Source organism: Montipora capricornis, chromosome 7 (genome assembly GCF_036669925.1).
Source record: "Montipora capricornis isolate CH-2021 chromosome 7, ASM3666992v2, whole genome shotgun sequence".
NCBI classification, from domain to species: Eukaryota; Metazoa; Cnidaria; class Anthozoa; order Scleractinia; family Acroporidae; genus Montipora; species Montipora capricornis.
Window position 1 is genome coordinate 18,539,515 of NC_090889.1, and position 17,500 is coordinate 18,557,014.

General features: G+C 40.6%; 1 protein-coding gene across 1 annotated transcript in view; it reads right to left on the minus strand.

The window, feature by feature from the left end:
• LOC138056357 (uncharacterized) overlaps positions 1-17,500 on the minus strand; it is a 168,545-nt gene that overhangs the window by 12,132 nt on the left and 138,913 nt on the right. Inside the window, 8 exon segments of the mRNA XM_068902140.1 lie at positions 10,225-10,516; positions 11,211-11,332; positions 11,940-12,005; positions 12,300-12,344; positions 13,570-13,631; positions 14,115-14,336; positions 16,672-16,962; positions 16,965-17,500. The exon segment at positions 16,965-17,500 is cut by the window's right edge and continues 133 nt beyond it. Coding sequence (XP_068758241.1) covers positions 11,979-12,005; positions 12,300-12,344; positions 13,570-13,631; positions 14,115-14,336; positions 16,672-16,962; positions 16,965-17,500 — 1,183 coding nt within the window. The 3' untranslated portion in view covers positions 10,225-10,516; positions 11,211-11,332; positions 11,940-11,978.

Consider the following 17,500-nt stretch of genomic DNA (forward strand, 5'->3'; position numbering starts at 1 on the left):
TTCGGTACGGAACCCTTGTTAACTGTCTTCTGACATACATCGCAGGACTTGCAATAACGAGTCACGTCCCCTTGAATGCCTGGCCAATAGAACGCGCTTTGAATCTTATCAGTCGTTTTCTTTATTCCCATGTGACCTCCCATGATCGATCCGTGAGCTAGTTCCATTATTCGACTTCTCAGCTGCACAGGAACCATAACCTGCTTCAGGGGTTTACCTCCGTTCACATAAGGGTGCTTGTAGACGCGGTACAGAACTCCACCTTTCACTTCAAATGAAATCTCAGCCTGGCCTCTCACAACTACGTCATCTTTCTCCCAAAATTTCTGTAGGCTCTCGTCATCACGCTGCATTTGCTTGAGCTTTTCTCTATCAACTACAGGACTTTCTTTGGTATCCGGTACCTTCAACGGAATATGTTCTCCAGCTTTCTTAGCTTGACTTCTCGTGGTTACAGCACAAGCTTCTTGTACGGGAACTTGCCAGCTTGGGTCTGGGTCGTCAGCGGCTCTTGCGCCTGGTACATTACCAATAATTAAATCATAAACAGCATCGGGAAGACACTGCGCTTCCACTTGGCCCTTGAGATAAGGTGTATCAACATCAATCTTTGCGATGGGAACTTTCCTTGCCGTATTGTCAATGAGCAGCATAACATTAAATTCGCCAGTAAACTGATCCTCAGGCACAAGGTCCCTCTTTACTACAATTCCCCTCCAGCCAGTGTCGCTGAGGACATCAGCAGGCTTCTCTCCAACTCTACCTTTCACAACAGGCATTTTACTTCTCACTCCAGTCAACGGTTCAACACAAGCACTACTCAACAATGGAATCTTCTTACCACAGGCTAACAGCAACTTATCATCTTTAATACAGGCCTTAATTTCTTCATCAGTAGGTTTAATCTCAGGAGGCTGAACTAAACAACTGGCACTCACTTGACCACGCTGCACATGGTTATCATCCTTACTTTGCCCTCCTGATCTACGTCCACCTGATCGACAGTTTCTAGCTTCATGTCCCAGCTTGCCACACAGAAAACACTTCTTTGTTAGGATTGGGCAGTTGACAGCTTTATGACCTCGGGTGTTGCACTTAAAGCAATGCAGAGCTGGTGGATTAATCTGCATGTTCTTGACTTCGTCCCTCTCAGGCTGCACTGTTGGCTTTCTGCCCGCTGAGCTGAACAAATGTTTACCATGAGCCTCCAAGTATTGGTCAGCGATCTTCGCAATCTTTGCTAGAGTTTCAGGTGCCCTTTCTCGCAGGTGAATGGCCAAATACTTAGGTCAAGAGTCAATAAATTGTTGTTTCAAGATCAAGTCCTTATGAACATCAATTGTTCACGCTGTATGCAAAAGATATAGCCAACTTAACTGGTATATGTCCAGTCGCACTATAAACTTCTAGGGACTTTCGTCAACTTCGGGTTTGGATGCTCTAAATTTTCGACGATAGCCGTCTTTGGTAAGGTCATATCTCTTCATTAACGCAATCTTTACCCTGTCATAATCCTTAGCTGCGTCCTCCGACAGACGTGAATACACTTTTAGTGCCCGTCCAGACAACAGAGCACTGAGCTTCGATGCCCATCCATCTTTTTTCCACTTAGCTGTTTCGGCAAATCTCTCGAACCTCTGCAAATACGCGTCCAAATCGTCTTTACCATCAACAAACGAGGGGAGTTTAGGTGCCTTAGCCCGATCCTCTCTCACTTCAGGACGCCCGTCAGCACTCTCCACAGCCAAACGTGCAATTTCCAGCTCATGTTCTCTTTTTGCGGCTTCAATAGCCTCTTTCTGTCTCAACAGCTCGGCCTCCATCTCCAATTTTCTTAGTTCGCGTTCTTGTCGCCTAGTTTCTCTCTCTTCATCTTCTCTTCGTCTATCTTCTTCAAGTAATCGATGTTTCTCTTCTTTTTCTTCTTCAAACCGCCTCCTTTTTTCTTCTCTTTCTTCCTCCAATTGTCTTCGTTTTTCTTGTTTTTCTTCCTCCAATTGTCTTCGTTTTTCTTCTTTTTCTTCCTCTTCCTTCCTTCTTTCTTGTTCATATTGTCTGCGTTTTTCTTCTCTTTCTTCCTCTTCCCTCCTTCTCTCTTGTTCTAACTTTTGTTGCTTCTCTACAAACTCGAGCAGCTTTGCTTCTTCCAATCCAAATTCTTTTCCCATCTGCAAAAGCTTTTCCATTTCCATAGCAGTGTTTCACAGCAAAAACACAATATACTCTCTTGCACAGTTCTTCCTACTTTTTTTGTAACTTCTTCTTGAATTGTCCTTTCCTGGTCTCTGTAGTCAGCAAACAAATGAATTCCTCTCCCGGACAGGCCCCCAATGTTACGAGTTCGAATGTTTTGAGGAAAGGTAGCTTGCAAACTAAACTGAACGCAGGGTGGTCGGAACAACAACAAGAAGATTTATTCCAAAATGAACGTAGTTTCCACGGAGTATAACTCGGAACAACACGTATTCAACAAACTTACACGGCCTCCGCCAACTTGAATAAACACAGCTTCTGTCACACTTGAATAAACACGGCCAACGCCAACTCTCTTCGCTTGTGAAAAACTAGTTAGAAAAACACTCCGCTTGGACTCGTCTACTTATATACTCTGACAATAAACTTCTAGAACTTTCTAAATTAGTAATGAATCTAATTATAGAAAGATTACAAAACACACCGATTTAGAAACGCTTCCGCACGAACCTAAAATAAACAAACTACGAACTCTCGCGAAGCTTCTAGACAGTAACGCTAGTCACGCAATACTATTTTTCGTAACAGTATCTCATGGTTGACAGTATCGAAGGCTTTGGAAAAATCTAGAAAGACCCCGCATGTAATGAGATTGTTGTCAATTGAGGTTTTAAGGATGTCAGTTATTTCTAGAATAGCAAGCTCAGTAGAATGGTCTTTTCTAAACCCAAACTGGTGTTTGAACAAGATATTGTATTTATCTATAAATGAGATAAGCTGATCATGGACAATTTTTCTAAGATTTTACTTAATGGTGATAAAACTGCTATGGGTCTGTAATTTGCAGGATCTGTTGCATCCCCAGATTTGAATATTGGAGTTACACCTGAAACTTTAAGCACCTTAGGCACAATACCTTGTACGATTGACTGATTGTAAATATATGAGAAAGGTTTAGATAATTCATGGCTAGCAAGTTTTATTAACTCGTTAGGAATATCTAATGAAGCCTTTCTTTCATTTAGATTTGAGAATAACTGAGCCACATATTCTTCAGTGACAGCTGATAAGTAAAAACTATTTGCGGGGCCATTACGTATGTATTTGGTGGGGTTATCTTAGATAGGGTTAATTGCACTAGCAAGGGTAGGGCCAATTGTAGTGAAGTGCTGATTAAATTGATTAGCAATATCGAGTTCATTAGTATAGATCTCACTATTTCTTATGATCCTAGAAGAGCAGTTTTCTTTTAATGATTGTACCAATAAGCTTCCATGCTTCTTTGTACAGCTGAAAATATTGGTTATAATATTTATCTTTGGCTTTAGCCTTCATTTGTTAAGTAGATTGGAGTATTGTTTTCACTCTTTTATCTTCATTGAATTTTTGCTGAAAAAATGTGATTTATTCATCCTTTGTTTCCTTTTAATTGATTTTAAAAGCCCCTGTGTTAACCAAGGTTTGTTAAGTTGTTTCATTTTAGAATTGGTTTTTTTTTTAAAGGGGCGTGCTTATTGACAATATCTTTCACTTTGTTCATACCTGCACAAGTTACCTCATGGAGATCAGTGGAGGTGGAGTATAAATCTGGCCAGTTGATTTGACTGATGTCGGCTAAGTATTGTTCTTTGCAGAAGTTACTATAATCTCTATAATATGTTATATGCTTGTTTTTAGAAGTGGGTGCATTACAGATGCAGAAAACAGGCAAATGGTCAGATATGTCAGCTAGAGCGATACCAGAAGTAGTATTTTGGATGAGAGCATTAGTCTAAATATGATTAATTAAGCTGGAAGAGTGATGTGTGAGTCTAGTGGGTTTAGTGATGAGTGGGAGAAAATTGTTAGAGTACAGCATATTAAGATAATCTTCAGTGTTAGCATGCTCATTGTACTTCAGGAAATTTACATTTACATCTCCTATTATATAGACATGTTGTTTCCTATTACTTAAACTTTTGATTATATTTTGTAGTTCTTGTGTGAAACCTGGCATATTAGCTGAAGGATGTCTATATATGCATCCTATAATAATATTCGGTTTGTTATTGTTAGCAATAATTTCTGCCCAACAGGATTCACCTAGAGGCATAGTAAACTTTATATCTGCCCAGGGTATGGCTTTTAAATTGTTAGATATATAAAGAGTGGCACCCCCAGCAGCTGTTTCAGATAACCCTGGGGATGACTGGGGAATGCCACATGATGCATGATACATATGACACATGTTGCCAGAACCCTGGGGAATGCCACATGATACATATTGTTCTGTGGATAAGAGTCCATTTACGTAAGATCTTTGTGTTCTATCAATCAAGTATGATTTAAGCAATTGAAGAGCATTGCCAGTGACACCGTAACAAGAAAGTTTACGTAGTAAGATGTTATGGTCTAAAGTGTCAAAGGCTTTCTTTAAATCTATAAAGACACAACCATTAAGTTTACCAGCATCCATATTGGTAAGCCAAACGTTTACTGCACTTGTCAAAGCTGTACAGGTTAAATGATTTTGGCCTAAATCCAGATTGAGAGTTTGTCAAAAGATTTCCTGCTTGGAAATACTCTAACAGCTGAGTATGCATGAACCTCTCTATAATTTTTGATATGGCAGGTAGAATGGAAATCGGTCTATAGTTGCTTGGAATATTTCTTTCATGGGACTTAAAAATAGGATGTACTTTTGCCTTTTTCCAATCATCAGGAAATATTCCAGTCTCCAACACTTGATTTATAATATCATAAATAGAATTTGAGATGTATGGACTACAAAGCTTTAGAAGTCTGCTAGAAATATCCAATCCGCAACTTACGGAGGGTTTGAGTTTAGTGATTAGGCTGTGAATGTACCCTTCACTTACATGGTGAAAATAAAAATTTGAGTCAGCTGTATTTAAATAGTCCTCTGGTTGAAAAGCAGTGTCTGGAATACCAGATGCCAGTTTACTACCCAGGGAACAAAAGTGGTTATTCATTTTCTCAGCTATATCTTGCTTTTCTGTACAATCTTTGCCCTCATAAACAAGTTCATTTATAACTGTTACTTTACAATTTCGTCCCAGGGATTTATTTATTACCTTCCAAGTTTCTTTAAGATTACCACTATGCTTCTTAATGCTCTCATTAAAGAAGTTAGTTCTGGCTTCCCTAATACTAGCGTTTACGTCATTTCGTGCCTTTTTATAATCATTCCACATTTGATGAGAACTCAGCTTGACTGCTTGCTTTTTTAGAAAATCACGCTTTCTCATCTTCTGCCTCATTTCAGATGCTATCCACGGTGAAGATTTACTTTTCACTTCGGGGCATGTTTATTCGCAATTTCCAGAAACAGAGATTTCCAAACTAAGAACATTTCGTTTGGGTCATCCAAAAGAGAAGCAAGATGGAAAGGTGTCTCTTTTATGTCATCACTATCAAAATTTTTAAATTGTCCAGATTCAATTACCTTTGGATCAGTTTTGGGCGTATTATGTTTATTAATAGCATAGATAAGACTGTGGTCGGAAATACCAACGTGTAAGACCCCATGATTAGTTATGATATCTGGTTTGTTAGTGAATATGTGATCGATTAGTGTTCTGGTAGTAGTAGTGATTCTCGTTGGGTGATCTATCAATTGAATGTATTGGTACGTTTCAGTAATAAACTTTAAGTGTTCAGCATTGCGGTCAGGCGTTTGCGGTAATAGATTACAGTTAGTATCACCTACAATCATACTCTCCTTATCTTCTTCATCAAGTTTTAGCTGGTAGGATTCAAATTTGTCAAAGATTTCAACCTTCGAGTCTGGAGGTCTATACCTAGTTGTCAGCAAGAATGGCCTAGACTTGGGCTTCTTAATTTCAACCGTCAAAATTTCTAAATCTTCTTGAGAGGAGAGGTCTTGTCTGTTTACGTAATTCAAGGATTGTCTAATGTACAAAGCTACACCACCACCATTTCTATTGCTATCGCGGCGGAGTATATCGTATCCCTCAATGTCTACCTGGCCATCAGGAATTGTTTTATCCAATTTCGTTTCGTTTTCGTTTAATCCATGAAATACACAATTCGTCATGATGGCAAGTTAGGCTACAGATATTAAGAGAAGCAATTTTAAATCCCCTCATTTTTGGTAAAGTAGGGAAGTTAGGGCTTAAGTTAGATGAATGTAAGATGCTATCCCTTACACAAGTCATACTAAGATCATCATCCTGATTTAATGACTTGCCATTCTTCTTACTTGGTTCAAGTAATTGTTCCACATCGTGATACGGTCCGCTGGTTTGCGTACTTTGAAGTGATCCTTCCGCAAACCCGCCACTGCCGTTGCCAATTCTTGACCAGAGGGAGGTAAATTAACTCGTCTCAGATATTTACAAAAATTACTACCAAGGACTTTACTCCCACTACTGTTGAGATGCAGATTCGATCTACTGAGGTGATGAGCCATTACCTTCTTGTTATCAATGAAACATACGTTGGTTTGCTCGTTATCAAAGATGAAAGGCTTAAAATTGGAGATTTAAACTAAGTTTTAACAAGTTCTTTTAACGTTTTAAGTCAATTTGTAAATAGTATGATGGCTTCTCAAGGTTTTATGTAGGATTTATCGTTTGGGGATAGGTCCCGAGTGGCCGCAGGCCACGAGCTTCCTAGGGGGGTCCGCGGGCATGTTCCCCCGGAAATTTTTTGAAATGAATATGCGCTGAGATGCAATCTGGTGCATTTTGAGACACATGTTTGAGAATTGTTACAGGGGTATTTTATTTTATTTTACTTTTTAGTCGTGATCACGCTCTGACAATGTTACACTTAGCTCCGATATTTGCTAACGTGAACAGAAGAGTTTCCCGACACGTTTAATTCCACAAATATTTATACATACTCGTTGACTTGTCAGTACGTGAATAAAACAAATAAACTCAACAAAGGCAATAAACTCAACAACGGCACTTTTCCATTTCTTACCAATGCTCGTAACTACTGCAAAATTCTAGATAACTATAAACCTGTAAATAGAAACTGACCGCAGTAGATGCGACTGTTAACTGACAATGTGTCTTATCGAGTGTGGAAATAAATACTGGTAAACAAATCATGGCAATTGATCTTTGTAAAATCTCCCTGATCAACTTGAGGATCTAAATGTACTTTCCTTCTCTAAAAAGTTGAATTGAAATTGAATTGAATTACAAAGCCAGTTTGCGCTTCTTTAAACTTTTGTAATGATCAACCACTGACTCCAGGACATCATCTGACAACTGGCCAGGACCTTCGATGCAAATGCGCGTGGTGTATTCAAGCGCATCCGCACCGAGCCTACTGCGGAGCTTTGTTTTAATTAGCTTCATGGCGCTGAAGGAACGTTTAACAGTGGCAGTTGTCACCGGTTATACACTTACAATCGCAGCTACCTTTGCCAAGTTCAGAAAAGCAGTGGTAATGTCAGAGTTACCACTGTCTATCAATGTCGAGAGCACTTGTTGTAAGGTGCTGTCTTTGTGCCTCACAAAAAAGATTCGGCGAAACAACTACCATTCTGATTCCGTATCCTCAGCGTTAATGCCAGGTTGTGAGATGCCTATTTCTCCCTGAAATTGGATTCTTTGTGCGACACTGTAGAAATTGATTAGGGTTCGTATCTTTTCTATGTCATAGTCTGCCAATTTATCTTCAGTATGTCGTGGATCAAAAATAGACATAGCAGAGATAAGATCTGTAGACTCCATCCTTCTATTAATGTGGTCAACAACACTTTGCACGTACCGACGATGTTCTTTTCTTCCTCCGTAACCACAATGTTCTTTGCTCCAAGTTGCGCATCATCAGTGAACACTGAAGAATGATTCTTGAACCACGTGCAGGTATTTACGTTCTCCTTCAACTCCATTAACCGTCTAGTAGTGCTCTCAACCATTGCTGGTACGCTGGCTTGCAGTGCCGCGACAGTATGCAGTACATCACAGAGCATGTAGATACAAGCCAAAGTCTTGTATTTGGTCGAGAGAATAGCAATCCCATGTGCTTCTGCGTCACCTGTCTCATCATAAATCTCTTTGAAAGTACTCACCAATGCTGGCAAACTTAGCCGTACAGCACGCACGGCCCTTTCATGGGCTAACCATCGAGTATCGCTAGGTTTCTGCATCTTGACTTCAGGACACTGAAGCTCAGCCTGAATCTCCTTTAGTTTTTCCGCTTTCTTGGGTTAATAGTAAAATGCTTTCCAAATTGTTAATAGTATACCTAAGACTCGATTTACCTCTGCGTGTTCGTCCGCAGCATTTACAGCAGCCAGTTGCAGTAGATGGCAACGACAGTGTATGTAAATAGCGCTTGGTGCATGCAACCTCAGGCGTGTCTGAACACCAGTCCTGTTACCCGACATGGTGCTAGCACCATCAAAACCAAGACCACGCATTTTCTCAAATGTGATGTTTCTGGATTGCAAAAAATCAGAAATATAACCAGCGATAGCTTCAGTATTAGTTTCCTTAGCTTATATGACACCCTGTAAGTGTTCTACTGGCTTGTTGTGATGTAGCCAACGTGCACACACTGACAGTTCGTCCTTAGGAGGTTATATCGGTGCTTTCGTCTACCATTATCGAGTAATAGACGCTTCCTTTCAAACTGTCGAAGAGGCTGTTTTTCAGAGTCTTGCTGATGCTTGTAAGAAGTTCTACTATTGTGGAATATGACTCATAGGTTGCATTACGTGGGCATGTTTCTGTATGCGCTTTCAACGTGATATCCGCATTCTCGATCTGCAAGGTAACGAGACCTTCAAATGTAGTGGTGTGGGGAATGTGATGTTTTGCAAGGAAATACAGTGATCGGATGAGCTTCTTCATCATTTTTCAGTTTTCTTTCTTTTCTTTCTCGCTGGCTGCTACAATCAGTTCTATAACATCACTACGCTTTTCTGCAGACTGAGAAATGCCCTTCTCACTACTGCTGGTAGATGCCATTCACTTTTCTCATGATTTGCCAACAGGGTTGTAGCCTTCGCCCAGTTGTTTACAGGACGTGTTACCCATGCACGTTTAGCTTGTACAGGTACTTTCTCATAGACCTCGCAAACAGTACATACCATACCCTTCAAAGTTGAATTAAAGTTCATCCAAGAGTGTTTCTTCTTCCATGAAACGTCATAGGTTAAATTCTTCTTGTAGTTCGGCTTGTTATTCGTGCTACTACTCAATGTTGCTGCAATCTTTTCTGGTGGTTTTACTGCACAATCAGATTCACATGGTCCGTGTCTTTTTCTTCGTTGACCTGTGCTAGTCGAACTCGATGTTGTGTCAACCTTTTCTGGTGGTTGTACTGCACAATCAAAATCACATTCTGATGACGTGTGTAGATCAGCGTCTCCCTTCCGTGGTTTTCTGGTTACAAATTTGTCCATGCTGTCGCTATTCAACTCATAAACAAAATGTACAGCACAATACCCGAGCCTGCTCTAAGACCAGCAGTTTGTAATACTCCATGTTCCTTTTCATGTAGTGTCCTTAGACAGGGAATACTTACTTCATGTATACTGACCTCCTCGCGTCTGGATGATTTTTCCGATATAGTTACTTATATACTGTAATGATATCAATATTTTTTGGGGGAAGCTGGGCATTTGAGGGGGGGGGGGGGAGTTCTTCCCCTCAAATACCTTAGATAGAGCCCTGCTTCTCTGAGGAAACTCGTATGTTAATGAAACGAAATGTCAATAACGTCAGGGAAAATTCCCTTATACGAAAGACATACTTTAAACAGTGGATTGTAACAACTCTAGAGAATGATCATTGCAAATGAGAGCAAAATAAGCCAATGCAAATGAAGACAAGCGTAGGCCTGGATTTCTTTCAAAATATATGATCTACTTTTTTTGGGGAAGAGGATCTTCGAATAAATCCCTTTCACGGTTTGAGTCTGACAAAGTGCGTGATGCATGCATACTTGTCTCAGAAGCACGACCCACTTCAAGTCTGGTGTCTTGATAGCTTTAAAAGATACAGAAAAATAAGATATGCCAACTGAACACTTCTATTGGCCTACCTGCACTTGCTTGGGATAGAGGCTGACGGTGGGGGCTTGGGTAACACATTGACAACATCAGACACGTTATGATCGGATGTCTTTAGGTTAATCAAGTTCCTTGCCACTGGGTTTAGTCTCTGACTAATGGATTCCGAGCTAAGTCTAAGGCGGTATGGTCGTTCACTGGCAAATTCCTGTTCCTTTACGAGGCGGTTTAAGATCAGATCCGAAGAGGGAAGAGGTGTGGTGTTACGTGAAGAAGTTGTGGGTGGTGGTGTGATGAATTCGATGACCCCCTCAGATTTGGAAACTGTAGAAATACCAAGATTACAACTAAGATTACAGAACGCAATTTTTTTTTTGGTAATATCAATTAATCGGTGAAACGGCCATTTCTCAGAAGAGCGTCCGCCATGTTACGACGTCATTACACGCAGGGGAGTAACAGGAAGACAACGCACACAACATGGCGGACGTACAAGAAAAAATAATTGAAATATTGTTAATCATTTGGGAAACAGGGGTGACGCAGTGGTGAGAGTACTCTCCTCCCACCAATTTGGCCCTGGTTCAATTCCCGGTCGCGGTGTCATATGTGGGTTGAGTTTGTTGTTGATTCTCTCCTTGTTCCGAGAGGTTTTTCTCTAGGTACTCCGGTTTTCCCCTATCCTCAAAAACCAACACTGCCAAATTCCAATTCGATCCGGAATGCACGGACGCATGTTGAATGAGCTCCAGAGCGCTCTTAAGGTGTTCCGTGGGTAAACAAATTCCATTTCCATTTCCATTTCCAAACAAAATATAGGATCCGTTTCACAAAAAAAATGGACTCCTTTCCTGACACAGGGATGTCCTTAGTAGTGTTTGAGATAAACATATTGCTCTTTGGAAAGGCATTTTGGCTCTTCGGAGCATATCTTTCAAAATAACCATCTCGTACCATGCTCTTAACTTAACGGCTCGAAAAAACATCACGATGGAAATAAAAACACAATCCATGATACCTTGTGCACATTCAAGATGGCTTGAATTTTTCCACTTCTCTCTCTGTTTGCTTTCAAGAGCTTGCCTTCTTTCTTTGGCGGTCTTTTGCCGTTCTTGTCTCAGTTCCTGTAACCGACTAGCTCTGCATAAAACGATAAAGTAATTTACTTTATTTGTCTTATAGATATTAGGTGCACCATGATTCGCCAATTTAGTGTCCCCAAATAAAACAAAAATAAAGTTCATCATCATTAGAGAACAGTATTCTGCACCATAACAGAATAAACTTGATAGTTTTTTTTTTTTACTTCGCTAGATTCACAAGGCTTGAGATACACGTCACAAACTGCTTTGCGAGGTAGAAATAATTCGCAAAGAATGCTTTATTTGTAAGGCGGTCAAACATCAGCATGAAAACGAAGGTAGACGTGAAGTCCGTGAAAAGTACTGGGCTTTGAAACGGAGGAAGGTTGGAGCCCCACCCACGCCAGCACTAACTTAAATGTACCCGGATAAGGACACTATGGCGTAGGAAACGATACAACGGTTTTTCTCAATCTCTTTGATGCGTTTAAAAACCCAAACATCATTGAGGGCGACTACAGGGCACGAAGTTCCCAGTGTTGTGATCCTGCCAAAGGTGACAACTCTTGAAGGATACTTGAGTCCTACAATATTCCACCTTTGGCCCCCGTCTGAGACCACTTAAATTAAACCAAATCAAGTACAAGAGATACAAAGCCTCTCACCTATCTAACACTTTGATTTGCCAGATTCCTCCACAGTAGTCACTTGTGCCTTTCACGGGAATGTCGCTGTGAAAACGAACCACACTTAATTGGCACAATGGCATTGCCAAGTTTTTTTCGCTTTGCACGCTCGAAGATCAAGTTCGTTTTTGTGGCATATTCAAGCTGTAATTTGAAAATGTTGAGCCTTAATCAAGATGATTAGGGATAATTTTAATGAACGAAAAATGCTCTCGTCTAACTTGCGCACAAAAAAAAAACGTCCGTCCATAAATATCTCCAAAATGGCAAACTTCGATCTCAAAACGTTTACCAAAATATAAGGTGATGAATAACGTAATAACGTTCACCAATTTATACCTTTGAAATCCAGCTGATTCTCTGGCAAATGTCTTTTACATCATCCTGAATTAACAACGATAGGGAACGATGGAGTCAGTGTACTTCTTCCTGAGGCAAACACAAGAGACCTTAAAGCCTGATTCTTCCTTGTAGGATCTGACGCAGATGCACACCCAACAAAGGGCATACCTAACAATAAGCGGGGCGTAAACACACGCAATCTTACCCGTGCTCACGACACGACAACGGCCTGTAAATAAAACAGAGCAGAGCAAAATGAACAAAACAGGAATGCATTCATTTGGGACAATCTTGAAAAAAGTTGGTCAGAAGTTCTTCAAGCTTTTGACAACTTGTCCACATAAGGGTCGTCATTACTCAGAGTCATTCTGTTTGTGAGCTTAAGATAATTTTTTTTTTTTTGGGGGGGGGGGGAGGGGGGTGAGGGAATTTTATATTATCATTTTCTTGTTAAATGTCCCGGTTATTAACAAAATAATTCTTCAGAAAACACCAAAATATCGCGACAAAGTTTATGATCACCGCTAAGCGAAAGCGCTGGTAAATGTGCCAATCACATGTTTGGCCAGCATTCTTCGAACTAAAAATCTGAAAATATTGGCAACAACTGAACGCTCCAACATGCTGGCCAGTATTGCAGGAATATTCAAGCAACGATAAGTGTAATGGCTTCCAAGGCTTTCTCTCTTATAATAATAAATCGACTTCCCTGTTATCCATTAGCGACTATTCCAAAACGTTCTGCATGCAATCCATTCTATCTCCTATTTATTTCAACCAAGAGGATTATGATACTCTCCGTCAAAACAATTCTTTTCCATATGATTTAAGGTAAAAAGTTGCCGTAAGTAGGATCTTTCATGTCTATTTTATAAGAAATGTTTGCTTCCTTGATGCTTCCCTTTTGCCAGACAGGTCCATCAGAACAACAATAGAACTGACGGGTCATTTTGTCTTCCCAATTTCATACAACTCCTTATTCAATGTCATGGAGTTGATTGTCGTCAGTATTGAATTAAATCCAAAAGATCGAAGTTCTTTCAAAAATGTATAATTTTGCATCTTAGCATTACTAGGAGCGAACAACAGCCCTACATTCCTGTCAAGGCGTTTTCACAGACCGATTTATTTTCAGATTGAATTTCCTGCAAATGAGACTCCAGCGGGAGCCCAATGACCAATCACAAGAAACTAACTTGACGTCATAGCGTTACTGAACTGGAACTGCCTTTTCTGTGGACGGGGAGAAGACTCAAGTGTTACGTACCTCTTCCGGTTCTTGAAAAACAATGCCGGATTGCATGGCTCGGTAACCATCCAGAAAATCCTCTGAAAATGAAACGCAAGATCAACTGCTGTTGGTTGAGCTTGAGGTGATTGCAGAACTAGTACGCTTTTGTTTGTTATTTATAAGCCTCTGGATGTGAAATGGCCTGTGAGGGCATTTTTGAAAGGTGTAGTTCAACATGTACGTACAGTAGGTACCTGTCACATTATAACCTTTGCCGTTGCAATAACCCTCGGCACTCAGGTTCAAAATATATTATTTTTTCTCTAGGCTCTCAGAGATTGGAAAGTTTACGTTTGTATTGTCACGCAAAGAAAAAGATTGGCACCGGATTGATGTCACAATCTACACGTAGTTTGCATTAAGATAGTTCTTTGAACGTTCACTGATAAAACAAAGTTTGCGACATCAGCGATGTGCACGGTCTTGATTTTGTTCCTCTAAATTGTTACGCTGTGGGCCAAACTACAGCCAGTCGCCTTCTATTGAATCTATGGGAATCGAAGAAGTCGATGTTTACTTACCATCGCTGTCCGATGTCACTTGTTCCCATTTGCTACTTTGCACCAAAGAAGCGGCACTCTTAAGGTCACGTGATTGTTGTTTGACAGTTTCATTGGTTGGCGGATTATCTTCATGATGAACCCACGAATGTTCTTTTGTACTTGATTTAGTACTAAGTATGGAGTCCGCCGTTTTGGATCTTGACAGCTGGGTCGTGCTGTTATTTAGCTGGATTGAGTTGCCTATATAAGAAAGATAACAATTGGCAAATCGTAAATTACAAGAAAAAACTTTTCAAACTTTGCGAAAATAGTAGAGTTAAAGGTTCGCGTTAACGGCAAACGTCAAAATGTTCTGAAATTTGCTGATTACCAAAAACACAATGATGTCTTGTCTGTTAGCCAAAATTGTCGCGTACGTACCAAAAACAAAGAAATGAGTTAGAATAAAAGGAGAATTTTATGGTTTTGTGACTAGCGAAAGACCGTCGTTTAGCTTAGTGGAGGGATCAAGCTGGGGTTAATCTTCATTTTGCAAGACCACGCATGATCAATTGATTGCTAATGAACACAATAGACAAAGAAAGAAAACAATTGAACGAAGCCTTACAAAGATCCAGGTGAAGCATATGGAACGGATCCAATAAAATTAGATATTTTAATTTAAGCCGGGTAGACATTGTCAAGTTTTGTTCCTATTAATGTGCCGCTCAGAGCCTGATTGGCCGTAGAAACAAAGAGTTCTTTAATTTGTTCCAGTCGTTATCACACTTGAATGACAAAAGGAGTATCTGTAACCTGTGTAAACAGATATCGTCTACGGAATATGTGAACCAGTGCGAAGTGGTATCCTGGGGCCCGTTTCTCGAAAGTCCCGAAACATTTCGGGCGTATTAGTCAGTTGTTTCTTCGGGTCTTGTAAATCTAAGGTGATTCCTTGGTTTTCCATTTCGCAACCCTATTTCGCATAATTTCTTGCGGCCTTAACGCGCGCATAAGCTCGCGTGCATTGATAAAATGGCGGATTTTCATTGTCGCCAAGCTTAATCAGACAAGGAATGGCTATTTGCTCCTGAACGAGCGTGATGAGCCCCTCCCCCCCCCCCCCCCATCCTTTTAATGGTGTTATGTACTCGCAATAGGTATACGGAAAACATATATTAGGGAGAAAAAGGTGGATAGTAGAAGTTGCAGTATTTACATATAAATGACACTAAACTGCATTTGGAGCCAGACACTCACTCAGAGTGTGAGGTGATGATGTAGCGATCCAATTTGCTCACATTTCTTTGCACGATGAAGCGATTTGACATCACTTTACTGAAAGATCCTAGCCCCGACAAACAAGTAGCTCGAGTTTTCAATAATATTCAGTAGCTTTTGCGGGTTCATCAAGTTTCGAACGCTTCTTGCGTAATTCGGTTAAAAGACACTTAAAATAAAGGCCATGCACCGCGAAAACAAGCACGGTGACCCCATTTTTTTTTAATTGCATTTTTTTAATGTCCAGTGCATGAATATCAATTGTGCCAAGTTAAACAAACATCTGGACAGTACGTTATTTTCAAGCGAATCTTAATAACTAGTTTTCTAAAAAAGGCGGATCGAAGTTTTACAATTGATATTTCGGGCACAGTACGTTAACGGGACTTTCCAGAAACGGGCCCTGCGTTTCCGTGCATTTCTCTGACGTTCTCCACAAAACAACAATGTGAAATCACCAAATTTTAGGTTTCAACGACAACGTGAGAAAATAACAATGAACCCCTCATTTTCCGTTTTGACTTTAAAAGCGTTCGTACCGATCCAGTTACAGGATAGTTCGCACGTATTGTACAAGGTGAAGAAGACGGAATAATCTTCAAAGACTTGCGAAAGCGTTAAGTTATATTTTGGAATGATGTTTTCGTTGCCGTAGCCGTCGTCTTTGCTTAAACTCCATAGTGAGAGCACTCGCCTCCCACCAATGTGGCCTGGGTTCCAATTTCATAATTAGCATTGTATGTGGGTTGAGTTTGTTGGTTCTCTACTTAGAGAGAGGTTTCTTTCCGGGTAAATCCTTTCTTGACCAAGTTTTTTTCGGTCAAGACGGCTGGACATTGGTCTCGTTCTTTTTTTGCTTGTTTACGGTTTCGACTTCGTCTCGGTCCATAAACACGCAAAAAAAAAGAACTTAGCCAATATCCAGCCATCTTGACCTCTCACTTGGTCAATAACCCATATGTATTATATGACTAGCTCCGAGAGCGGGCAAGATGAACCAAATCGCGCGCTCTGATTGGCTACCCGAGCGGGCAAGATGGAGCGATACTGCCCGCTCGGGATTTCTCGCTTGGTCCCGCAAGATCAAAGATCATTTTTTGGTGTTTTAAGTCATATAATAAATCCTTTATTGACCAAGATTGTTCGGTCAAGATGACTGGATATTGGCCTCGTTCTTTTTTTGCGTGTTTATGGACCTCGACTTCGTCTCGGTCCATAAACACGCAAAAAAAGAACTTGGCCAATATCCAGTCATCTTGACCTCACGCTTGGTCAATAACCCATACATATCAAGCACATAATAGAACTACCGCACCTCTCTCTTTTTTGGCTGTCTCTGATTTCACGGAACTTGGAGAGCTTTTTGGACGGGTTGGCTTTGGAGGAAAAAGCACCTCTAGGTCCACTTTCTTCAGGGCCTTTATGCACCATCGCATGAGAGAGCTCTCACTTTTCTGCACGCTGGGGGGCCTAGAGATGTCAACAGTACCGTGATAAGCTGGTCTTTTCCAATCCGTTTTGTCCATAAATTGCGTAATATCATCGTTATGGAGCTCAAAAATGCCCTTATCTGCCTCCTTTTTACTTAAATTGGAAGTCTTTCTTTTTTCTGTCCCAAATTTCCATTCACGGACCGTCCATGTTTTTGTGATGTATTTTCCCGCCTGTTTCGGGCTAGCGCAAAAATCGTCACCGGAGTTACGTTCATAGAATTCTTAGAAATTTCACTTGGCGAATCGGTGCGCCTTCTGCCATTGTAAACCGGTAATACGCTTTCTTTAAGTGTTACACTGCTGTTGTGCACTCTTGAAAAGGGTGAATTTCTGCGAGTTGCTAAATGTCGTAGGTTTCGATGCCGCCGTCGATTATCACCACCGGACGCCTTCACTTTCTTTTGCCCTTGTTCACCTCCCTTGCCATGAAGCAAAGACGATAACCGCGTTTTCCCACATGAAGTCCCAGCTTCATCGATTCCTTCAACCTCGTCATGTTCGTCGAAGGCGTCCATTACTTCCGCCCTTTCCGAGACTTTACCTTGTCCGTGTTGCAGCTCCTCAAAAACTGGGCCTGTGTAACTCACCATAGAATAATCTATGTCTGGAAGCTCTTCACTTCTCTGTGTTTTTAAAATTTCTCCATTTTTT